The following is a 12,251-nucleotide window of genomic DNA, read 5'->3' as shown; positions in this document are numbered from 1 at the left end:
GGATGGCCTGCCAACGAATGGGAAGAACTTTGCAGAGACAGCATTGGTGGTATTTCTCCAGTGCCTTGTGGTGCCTTCTGTAGATTGTTCAAGCTTCCGAAGCATACAGGAGCACAACATGACCTTAGTCCCGGGTTTGAGGTCCTGGTCCTCGGATACTGTTTTGCTTAGTTGGCCAAAGGCAGAGCTGGCACATTGAAGCCGGAGGTGGATTTCGTCATCTATGTCTGCCTTCGTTGAGAGGAGACTCCCGAGATATGGAAAATGGCCCACGTTTTCCAGGGTCATGCCGTCGATGGAGGATGATGATGTGTTGTGGGAGTGGATTGGAAGAGGACCTTAGTTTTCTGGATGTTTAAAGTAAGGCCCATCCTCTTAAATGCTTCAGTGAAGGTGTCAACAATGGCTGGAACACATATACAAGCATTTTCTGCATCCTGAAGCTCAATGAATGAAGTTGGATTGACCTTTGTTTTGGAGTGAAGGTGACGGAGGTTGAATAATTTTCTGTCCATCCTGTTGGTTATACCTAATTATGAGTGTGAGAAATGGAATGTGTTTTTTTTTACTCATTCATGGGATGTGATATTACTGGCTAGGCCAGCATTTATTGCACATCCCTAATTGCCCTTGAGAAGGTGGTGATGAGCTGCCTTCTTGAACCGCTGCACTCCTTGGGGTGTAGGTACACCAACAGTGCTGTTAGGAAGGGAGGTCCAAGATTTTAACCCAGTGACAGTGAAGGAACAGTGATATCGATCCAAGTCAGGATAGTTTGTGGCTTTGAGGGGAACTTGCAGGTGGCGCTGTTCCCATGCACCTGCCGCCCTTGTCCTACTAGGTGGTGGAGGTCGCAGGCTTGGAAGGTACTGTCGAATGAATCTTGGTGAGGTGCAGTAGTGCATCTTGTAGATGGTACACACTGCTGCCACTGTGCATCGGTGGTGGAGGGAGTGAATATTTGTGAATGGGGGTGACAATCAAGCAGGCTGCTTTGTCCTGAATGGTGACGAGTTTCTTGAGTGTTATTGGAGCTGCACCCATCCAGGCAAGTGAAGAATATTACATCACATTCCTGACTTGTGCCTTGTAGATGGTGGACAGGCATTGGGGAGACATTAGATGAGTCACTGACTGCAGAATTCCTAGCCTCTGACCTGCTCTTTTTATATTTATACGACTGGTCCAGTTCAGTTTCTGGTCAATAGTAACCCCAGGATGTTGATAGTGGGGGATTCAGCAATAGCAATGCCCTTGAACATCAAGGGGAGATGGTTAGATTCTCTCTTGTTTGAGATGGTCTTTGCCTGGCACTTGTGTGGCGCGAATGTAACTTTCCACTTATCAGCGCAAGCCTGAATTTTGTCCAAGTCTCGCTGCATCAGGGCATGGACTGCTTCATTATCTGAGGAGTTGCGAGTTGTGCTGAACACATCAGTGAACATCCACACTTCTGACCTTATGATGGAGGGAAGGTCATTGATTAAGTAGCTGAAGACGGTTGGGCCTCAGACATGACCCTAAGGAACTCCTGCAGTAATGTCCTGGGACTGAGTTGATTGACCTCCAACAACTACAGCCATTGCTGAAAACAGAGACACGTTATCGAAGCTTTTCGTCTTGCACTCATCAGGACAATCGCAACATCATTTCTCGCTGTATATGCGCAAACCTATGAATGGGCATAAGGCCGTATTTGTCGGCCCTGAAAACTTCCCTAATCTATCTATATCTTCAGTCTGTTCCCTTTTTCCTTACATCTTAGCATGCACCTTAATTTGGTACCGCTACAATTTGTTATGTTATTCCCTTTATGACCACGTCCAAATTATTTAGCTATATGGAGAGAAGAGAGAGTCCAACTTCACGACTGCAAGTCTAAGAAAGAAAGATCTTGCATTTGTTTAGTACCTTCTTTATCTTCACGATGTTCCAAAGTACTTTACAGCTATTTGAAGAATTGTAGTTATTGTTACATGGGGTGGCCCTGGCACCTTGAGGAGAGGGAGCTGGAGCAGCAGCTGCCCATGCTATTTTCCAGGAGCCTGTGAGATGATTTTCTGTTTCTTCCATCATGTAATGTGGGTGTCACTGGCAAAGCCACCTTCTTGAACATCTGTTCGTATGCAATCCATGTGATGAAGGTGCTCCCACAGTCCTATTAGGTAGGGAGTATCAGGATTTTGACCCAGCAACGATGAAGCAACTGTGATATATTTCCAAGTCAGGATGCTTTGTGACTTGGAGGGGAACTTGCAGGTAGTGGTGCTCTCATGCACCTGCTGCCCTTGTCCTTTTAGGTGCGGGAGATCATGGGTTTGGGATGTGCTGTTGAAGAAGCCTTGGCAAGTTGCTGTAGTGCATCTTGTAGATGGTACACATTGCAGCCACAGTGCACCAGTGATGAATGCTTAAGGTAGTGGTTGGAGTGACAGTCAAATGGGCTGCATTGTCCTGGATGGTGTCGAGCTTTTTGAGTATTATTGGAGCTGCACACATCCAGGCAGATGGAGAGTATTCCATCATCCTCCTGACTTGTGCCTTGTAGATGCTGCAACAGTTTTGAGGAGTCAGGGGATGAGTCAGTCACCGCAGACATGGGTATGATGGCATAGCAGTTATGTTACTGGGCTAACAATCTGGAGGCCAGCATTAATAATCTGGAGACATGTGTTCAAATCTCACCATGGCTGTTGGAGAATTTAAATTTAGTTAATTAAATAAATCTGTAATGTTACGGCACTGTGTTTTGTTGAATGATAATTTTCTTTGGTCCACCGAGTGGAGACCTGAATTTATATTTTTTTTGAAGAAATTTGCAAAGAACATTTAAAAAAGGGATAATTGCTGGCAGCTTAAGATGATCACCGATGTTGCAACACTATCGTACATTGCAAAGGACTGTGAGGAGGGAGACGAAATGGCTGCATTTCCCAGCAAGAACCAAGACCCAGGAAGTTTAAAGGAACTGTTTGTTCTTTTCAGCAAGCAGAGAAATATGTTTGAATCACTGAGTGACTGATGTGTGACAACTCCCTCACCATCTGTGGTTTTAAGCTGGTATTTTTCTCTGCAGCAAAGGAGAAGCGACTGGACTCTGGCATGAGCAGACACTAAATGGGGTCCCTCTTTCTCTCACTCTCTCTTCATTCCAGTTTGAAAGCTTTCAAATCCTGCTTGTTGACTGACCACCTTTGCATACTGCAGCTACAATCAGAAACCCTGTTGGAGGAAATCATCAGCATCGCTATCTTCAAGAAACTCACCGCTCCAGTCATCTACCTCTTCAAACTAAAAGCCTCAGGACCATCGAATTCAGCTAGAAGCCAGCTGAATCGCCAAACTTCACAGACTGTGTCCTTTTTTATTTTTATGGACTCTAACTCAACCAATTTAACTTTCCCCACTCTGTAATCTATTCATGTGCGTATAAACCTCTAGTGTATGTGTGAAAGAGTCAAAGTTGGAATGTTGTTTATTATTTTTAATAGTTCCGTTTAGGTACAATAAGGTTAACCTCTTTCTTTGTTAACTCAAGAAAACCTGCCCGATGGTTCTTGTTATGATCATAGCAAGTAAGTAATCAAAAACTTACTGAATTGGCCAGTACATCCACTTTAATGAAGAATTAAACCTGTTGTGGTCAGATAAAGAGAGGGAAAAGAGGGAAGCCCTTTGACCCCTCTTCACTTCTTTTGGGCCTCCTTATCTCGAGAGACAATGGATACGCGCCTGGAGGTGGTCAGTGGTTTGTGAAGCAGCGCCTGGAGTGGCTATAAAGGCCAATTCTGGAGTGACAGGCTCTTCCACAGGTGCTGCAGAGAAATTTGTTTGTTGGGGCTGTTGCACAGTTGGCTCTCCCCTTGCGCCTCTGTCTTTTTTCCTGCCAACTACTAAGTCTCTTCGACTCGCCACAATTTAGCCCTGTCTTTATGGCTGCCCGCCAGCTCTGGCGAATGCTGGCAACTGACTCCCACGACTTGTGATCAATGTCACACGATTTCATGTCGCGTTTGCAGACGTCTTTATAACGGAGACATGGACGGCCGGTGGGTCTGATACCAGTGGCGAGCTCGCTGTACAATGTGTCTTTGGGGATCCTGCCATCTTCCATGCGGCTCACATGGCCAAGCCATCTCAAGCGCCGCTGACTCAGTAGTGTGTATAAGCTGGGGATGTTGGCCGCTTCAAGGACTTCTGTGTTGGAGATATAGTCCTGCCACCTGATGCCAAGTATTCTCCGAAGGCAGCGAAGATGGAATGAATTGAGACGTCGCTCTTGGCTGGCATACGTTGTCCAGGCCTCGCTGCCGTAGAGCAAGGTACTGAGGACACAGGCCTGATACACTCGGACTTTTGTGTTCCGTGTCAGTGCGCCATTTTCCCACACTCTCTTGGCCAGTCTGAACATAGCAGTGGAAGCCTTACCCATGCGCTTGTTGATTTCTGCATCTAGAGACAGGTTACTGGTGATAGTTGAGCCTAGGTAGGTGAACTCTTGAACCACTTCCAGAGCGTGGTCGCCAATATTGATGGATGGAGCATTTCTGACATCCTGCCCCATGATGTTCGTTTTCTTGAGGCTGATGGTTAGGCCAAATTCATTGCAGGCAGACGCAAACCTGTCGATGAGACTCTGCAGGCATTCTTCAGTGTGAGATGTTAAAGCAGCATCGTCAGCAAAGAGGAGTTCTCTGATGAGGACTTTCCGTACTTTGGACTTCGCTCTTAGACGGGCAAGGTTGAACAACCTGCCCCCTGATCTTGTGTGGAGGAAAATTCCTTCTTCAGAGGATTTGAACGCATGTGAAAGCAGCAGGGAGAAGAAAATCCCAAAAAGTGTGGGTGCGAGAACACAGCCCTGTTTCACACCACTCAGGATAGGAAAGGGCTCTGATGAGGAGCCACCATGTTGAATTGTGCCTTTCATATTGTCATGGAATGAGGTGATGATACTTAGTAGCTTTGGTGGACATCCGATCTTTTCTAGTAGTCTGAAGAGACCACGTCTGCTGACGAGGTCAAAGGCTTTGGTGAGATCAATGAAAGCAATGTAGAGGGGCATCTGTTGTTCACGGCATTTCTCCTGTATCTGACGAAGGGAGAACAGCATGTCAATAGTCGATCTCTCTGCACGAAAGCCACACTGTGCCTCAGGGTAGACGCGCTCGGCCAGCTTCTGGAGCCTGTTCAGAGCGACTCGAGCAAAGACTTTCCCCACTATGCTGAGCAGGGAGATTCCACGGTAGTTGTTGCAGTCACCGCGGTCACCTTTGTTTTTATAGAGGGTGATGATGTTGGCATCGCGCATGTCCTGGGGTACTGCTCCCTCGTCCCAGCACAGGCATAGCAGTTCATGTAGTGCTGAGAGTATAGCAGGCTTGGCACTCTTGATTATTTCAGGGGTAATGCTGTCCTTCCCAGGGGCTTTTCCGCTGGCTAGGGAATCAATGGCATCACTGAGTTCCGATTTGGTTGGCTGTATGTCCAGCTCATCCATGACTGGTAGAGGCTGGGCTGCATTGAGGGCAGTCTCAGTGACAGCATTCTCCCTGGAGTACAGTTCTAGGTAGTGCTCAACCCAGCGGTCCATCTGTTTGCGTTGGTCAGTGATTATGTCCCCCGATTTAGATTTGAGGGGGGTGATCTTCTTGATGGTTGGCCCACCGTAACAGTAACAAACAACTAGCATCAGCAACAGTGACTATGAAACTATCAGATTATCGTAAAAACCCAACTAGTTCACTAATGTACTTTAGGGAAGGAAACTTGCCATCCTTACCTGGTCTGACCTATATGTGACTCTTAAGTGCCCACTGAAATGGCAGAGCAAACCAATCTCTTGTCACTTATACCTTCTCGAGGGTAATTAGGGATGTGCAATGAATGCTGTACTTGCTAATGATGCCCACATCCAGTGAATTAAAAAAAATAAATAAAAAGAATACCCAGCCACTGACCTGCTCTCATAGCCACAGTATTTATGTGGTTGGTCCATTTGAGCTTCTGGTCAGTGGTTGATGGTGATGGTGGGGGAATCAACAATGTAATGTTGTTGAATGAAAAAGGGAGGTGATTAGACTCTCTCTTGTTGGCACTTATGCAGCATGCATGTTACTTGCACTTCTCAGCCCAACCTTGAATGTTGGCCTTGCTGCATGCAGGCATGGACTGCTTCATTATGTGAGGAGTAGCAAATGGACAGAACACTGTGCAATCATCAGTGAACATCCCCACTTCTGACCATACAAAGGAGAGAAGGTCATTGAAGCAGCTGAAAATGGTTGGGCCTAGGACAATGCCCAGAGATTCTCCTGCAGTTATGTTCTGGCATCGAGATGGTTAGCCTCCAACAAGCAACTGTCTTTCTTTTGTGATTCCAGCCAGTGGAGAGTCTTTCCCATTGATTTCAATTTTACTAGGACTCCTTGATGCCATACTTGGTCAAATGCTGGCTTGCTGCCAAGGGCAGTCACTCTCACCTTTGGAATCCAGCTCTTTTGTCCATGTTTGCACCAATCTATAATGAAGTCTGGAGTGAGTAGCCCTGGTGGAACCCAAACTGAGCAGGTTATTGGTGAGTTAAGTGCCACTTGATAGCACTGCTGACTCCACTTTCCATCACTTTGCTGATTATTGAGAGTAGAGTGGGGGGTTATTGGCCGAATTGCATTTGTTCTACTTTTTCAGGGCAGGACATAGCTGAGCAATTTTCCACCTTGTTACCTAGATACCAGTCCTGTAGCTATACGGGAACAGCTTGGCTAGAGGAGCATCTAGTTCTGGAGCACAAATCTTCAGCACAATAGCTGGGATGTTGTCAGGGCTCATAACCTTTGCTATATCCAGTAAGCTCAATAATTTCTTGATATTATGTAAAATGAATTGAATTGTCAGAACACTGGCTTCAGTGATGCTGGGGTTCTCTGGAGGTGACTGAGATGGATCACCCACTTAGCACTCCTGGCTGAAGATGGTTGAGAATGTCTTTAGTTTGAAGATGGGGCTTTGTTTCCACAGGAATTCTGTGGTGGTCACTTATAGAATCATAGAAATTTACAGCATGAAAGGAGGTCATTTGTCCATTGTGTCCACATCGGCCGAGAAGGAACCATCCATCCAAATCCCACTTTCCAGCTCTTAGTCCATAGCCTTATAGATTATGGTACATCAAGTGCATATCGAAGTAAATTTAAATCTTACGAGTGTTTTGGCCTCTGGCACCTTTCAGATAGTGAATTCCAGATCCCCACCACACCCTGTGGGTGCAGATATTTCTCCTCGATAAAACCCCTCTAAATCTCCTACCTCTTACTTAAATCTTGCCCCCTGGTTATGGACCCCTCAACCAAGGGGAATAAGGCTTTCCTATTAAATCCATCTAGACCCTGAATAATTTTATACACTTCAATTAGGTCTCCCCTCATTCTCCTCTGTTACAAAGAAAACAACCCTAGCCTATCCAATTTTTCCTCCTACCAATGCTGTCATGAACAGGTGCATTTGTGACAGGTAGTTTGGTGAGGGTGGGTTTTTCCCTTCCCTTTCCCTTCCTTCCTCAGGCCCAGTGTAGCAGTTATGTCTTTTAGGACTCGTCTAGTTCGGTCAGTAGTGCTACGACTGAGCTACTCTTGCTGATGGACATTGAAGTCCCCCACCCAGAATACATTAGTGCTCCTTCCAAGGGGTGTTCAACATGGAGGAATACTGATTCATCAACTGAGCGATGGCGGAAGGTGGTAATCAGCAGGAGGTTTCCTTGCCTATGTTTTGACCTGATGCCATGAGATTTCGTGGTAACTGGAGTCAATGTTGAGGACTCCCAGGGTCTCTCCCTCCCGACTATATAACACTGTGCCGCCATCTCTGGTGGGTCTGTCCTGCTGGTGGGACAGGACATACCCAGGGAGGTGATGGTGGACTCTGGGAAATTGGCTGTAAGTTATGATTCTGTAAGTATGACTGACTTTGTCAAAATATTGCTTGATTAATCTTCCAGTTTTGGCATAAAGCCCCCAAACGTTAGTGAGGCGGACTTTGCAGGGTTGACTCGGCTGTGTGTATCTTTGCCATGCCCGATGGCTAGGTTGATGCCAGATGGACAATTTGGTTTTATTCTTGTTTTTTGTAGCATTTTGATACTACTGAGTGACTTGCTGAGCCATTTCAGGGGCAATTAAGAGTCAAGCACGTTGCTGTGGGTCTGGAGTCACATAAAGGCCAGACTGGGTAAGGACCCCAGATATCCTTCCCTAAAGGACACTCGTGAATCAGATGGGTTTTTACAACAATATGGTAGTTTCGTGGTCATCATTATTGATACTAGCTTTTTAATTACATTTTTATTTTAATGAACTGAATTTAAATTCACCAAATGCCATGGTAGGATTTTAACTCATGTCTCCGGATCATGAGTTCAGTAACATACCCACTCTACTATGGTACCAGCACAGCTATGCTACTATAGCTGGTAATAGCTGCTCCTTCCAGCCCCACAAAAATAAATAACTTGGGAACCTCTTCAAGTGGGCTGATACTGATTGGAGCATTCACAGCACATGATGTGCCCAGTTCAAACCAAAAATGGCAATGCACATCATAGGCCCCAGTTTACATTTTAAATGGTCTATAGCTTGATTCCAGCCACTCCAGCCACCTAGCAGTAGACCCGGGGGAACCTTGCTTCTGCCAGGCCAAGGCCTGAAAACTCTCTAGTGATATCTACAACCAATTCAATTGTGTGTCAGCCATGACTCAATTGGTAGCACGTTCGCCTCTGAGAAGGTTATGCGTTCAGGTTATGCTCTAGGAGTTGAGCTTAGAAATCAAGGCTGATACTCCAGTGCAGTCCTGAGGCAGTGCTGCACTGTCGGAGGTGTCAGTTTTCGGATGAGATGTTAAACTGAGGCCCCATCTACCCTCTCAGGTAGACATAAAAGGTCCCATGACATTATTTTGAAGAAGAGTAGAGGAGCTATCCCCTTTGTCCTGGCCAATATTTATCCCTCAATCAACATCATAAAAACAAATTATCTGGTCATTATCACATTGCTGTTTGTGGGATCTTGCTTTGCACATATTGGCTGCTGTCTTTCCTACATTATAACAGTGACTACACTTCAAAAGTAGTTCATCGGCTGTAAAGTGCTTTTGGATGTCCTGTGGTCATGAAAGATGCCATATAATTGCAAGTCTTTTTAATAACTTATTCTTCATTTTGAAAAGATAAATATATAATTTTAGTAACTGGCTTTTTATACTTTGCAGATGATGCTACAGTAAAAACAGTAAGTATTTCTGCAAATGGCTAATTGACTTTCATTACAAATTGCTAATTAGTAAATGTTTACAATTGTTGGCAGTTATTTCAATCATTATAGTTTATTTATGCAAGATGGAAACATTCTTATACAATTACAGTGATCATCTGAATAAACCATAAATTTTGTTTCAGTTAGGGTCATGAATAGTAGTAGCAAGTTGCATTTTCATAGTGACATAAATAATAGTATGTCAATCAAGATCTGTAGAATGTTTTTAATTTGTTAAGGATTCACATTTGTTACAGTAAAATTGCAAGCTTGGTGCTTCACAATACCGGCTTGTTGCCTTTAGCGTATGAATTCAAATCCATCTGACGGCTGGGATAACAAGGCTTGCGAAAGATCCTAAGATAAATAAATATGAAACCAGTTTCAGGTGATATTGAATCCATGTCACAACACTGAATATAATTAGGTCATATAATGGCATATGACAAGTTCATGTTATGTCATCAGTAGGTGGGACCGAGGTACATATTTACAGTAAAGTAGGATGAGGTGTTTTATTGCCCTGGTGGCAGAGTACAGAAGTGTTGTCACTTTGTTTTTTTCTATTATAATGAAATCACAGCATCTACTGAGGTAACTATTTCAGCTCCTGTTAGGCTATGTACGCTATTGTATTTCCAGTATTGTAGCAGCCTGATTTCAAAGAGATTTTAACCTAATCCACACAACCAGAATGGGGCGGGTTTGGGTTGGATGGCCATTTTACACCCTGCCTAATTTTGACTTCAATGGAGCATAAATCAGGCAGGGTATAAACAGGTGTCTATTCCCAATGAACTGGTTAGGTTAAAATTAGGGTTAAGTTTCTGATCTGGTATAGCTGCAGTGTGTGATCTGACAGATAGACATGTTCATTTTCCCTTCAGAATTAGATCTATAGATGTTTACATCAGCAACAATATGGTCGTAAAACTGGTTTGTGACATAAATTTTGTTATTTTGATGAGTCTGCCAATCATTGGCTTTAAACGATGAAGCCAGTGTTTTTTTCCGTTTCAAGTGGGTAAGTTGTAAAGTTTTAGCAAGCTTACTAAGTGGAGAAAATCAAAATTCTGGCTTTTGAGATTCAACTTTGGCTTCAAAGAAGTTCAGCTGACCCCAATCTATCCTCTAAGCAGTGAACCCAAAGCTGAAACCAAAAACAAAATACAATGCTCAATAATATTTTAAGGATAAGTCTAAAATTATTTACTGAATTGTCTGCTGAGTGTCATCTGTTTTTGTTTAAAACAGCCTCAACCTTTTGCACCTGCACATGTTTCAAGAGTTGACACATTTCCAGGTGAGTAAGGACTAATTTTAAATTGTATTTTTATATAAATAGCTCTACATTGATATAGATTTGAATTGCTCTATGTTAATGCTAATCAACCAGACAGGTAAGTCATGTGACACTTCCCCTTTAAGTCTTTACCCTTTGAAGTAGCCTTGCAAATTTGACTGCATTCAGTTAGAGCAGCGCGGATCAGCGAGACCAGCGCGGCTCACTGTCGCCTGTAACCAGTCGGAGCCCGCATTCGGAAAGAGAAAAAAGAGGTGTGACATCACAGGGAAGCAGCTAGGTGATTGGCTGGTGAGTATTGCAGCTTAGGGACTGCGTCTCAACAACTGGCAGAATAAAAATGAGAAAAAAAATTAAATATTAATAATACGGAACAAGTGAGTATTATCTTTTTTTGAGTAAGGTGTATTTTAACTAGTGAACTATATTGATTAGTAGTAGGATTTATCAGTACTAGTAAGGTTTTATTAATAGTTCAAAGGTGCTTTATAATTGGTAACATTACTTTTTTTAGCGGTAGCAAAGGATCAACTAATAAATACAGGAATGGCAAGTTGCTTCAACTTTGAGAGTGCACCTCCTGTGCTATGTCGGAGTTCCAGGATGCTTCCCACATTCTGGATAACCATTTGTGCAGGAAGTGTTGTCAATTGAAACAGCTCAAGCTGTGGGTTTTGGAACCTGAGCGGCAGCTGGCGACATTGCAGTGCATTCATGAAGATGAGAGCTATATGGATAGCACATTTATAGATGTGGTCACCCCAGAGTTTAAGATTATGCAGGGAGAGAGGCAATGGGTGACCGCCAGGCAGTCAAGAACAAACATGCAGGTAGTGCAGGAAACCCCTGATAGCATCTCGCTCTCCAACAGGTATTCAGTTCTGAATGCTGATGAGAGTGATGGTTCATCTGGGGACTACAGCCAGAGCCAAGTCCATGGCACCACGGGTGGTTCAGTTGCACAGGTGGCACAGGGAAGACTGGAAGAACCATACTGATAGGTGATTCAATAGTCAGGGGAACAGACGGGTGATTCTGTGGTCGCAGATGTGAATCCAGGATGGTGTGTTGCCTCCCTGGTGCCAGGGTCACAGATGTCACAGCATTTGCAAAGCATCCTGAAGGGGGACGGTGAATAGCTAGCAGTCGTGGTCCACATTGGAACCAACGACATAGGTAGAAAGAGGGATGTGGTCCTGCAGTCAGAATTTAAGGAGCTAGGTAAGAAATTAGCAAGTAGGACCTTAAAAATAGTAATCTCCGGATTACTCCTCGAGTCACACGCAATTGAGTACAGAAATAGAAGGATAAGACAGATGAATGTGTGGCTGGAAAGATGGTGCAGGAGGGAGGGCTTTAGATTCTTGCGAAATTGGGACCAGCTCTGGGGGAGATGGGGCCTTGTACAGGCCAGACAGGTTGCACCTGAACAGAGCCAGAACTGAGTTCCTTGTGGGACATTTTGCTAGTGCTGTTGGGGAGGGTTTAAACTAGTTTTGCAGGGGGATGGGGTCCTGAGGATAGACTCGGTTGGGACAAAATCAGAAATGAAAATGAACGGCAGAAAATTAATGGATGAGTCTGAAAGACAGAGGAAACAAAGGTTAGAAAATAAAAAAAAGTTTGTCAGTGCTCAA

The 12,251-nt window shown here is 44.3% G+C and overlaps 1 protein-coding gene across 4 annotated transcripts in view; it reads left to right on the top strand.

Moving 5' to 3' along the window:
- Positions 1–12,251, top strand: part of LOC137373618 (latent-transforming growth factor beta-binding protein 2-like) — a 773,188-nt gene that overhangs the window by 424,145 nt on the left and 336,792 nt on the right. For all 4 annotated transcript variants that reach the window (XM_068038663.1, XM_068038661.1, XM_068038660.1 and 1 more), the window contains exons 13-14: positions 9,268–9,287; positions 10,566–10,614. In XM_068038663.1, coding sequence (XP_067894764.1) covers positions 9,268–9,287; positions 10,566–10,614 — 69 coding nt within the window. The remainder of the gene's footprint in view (positions 1–9,267; positions 9,288–10,565; positions 10,615–12,251) is intronic.

Source organism: Heterodontus francisci, chromosome 9 (assembly GCF_036365525.1).
Source record: "Heterodontus francisci isolate sHetFra1 chromosome 9, sHetFra1.hap1, whole genome shotgun sequence".
NCBI lineage: Eukaryota > Metazoa > Chordata > Chondrichthyes > Heterodontiformes > Heterodontidae > Heterodontus > Heterodontus francisci.
The sequence above is the reverse complement of the archived record's forward strand: the minus strand, read 5'-3'. Positions and strand labels throughout refer to the sequence as shown.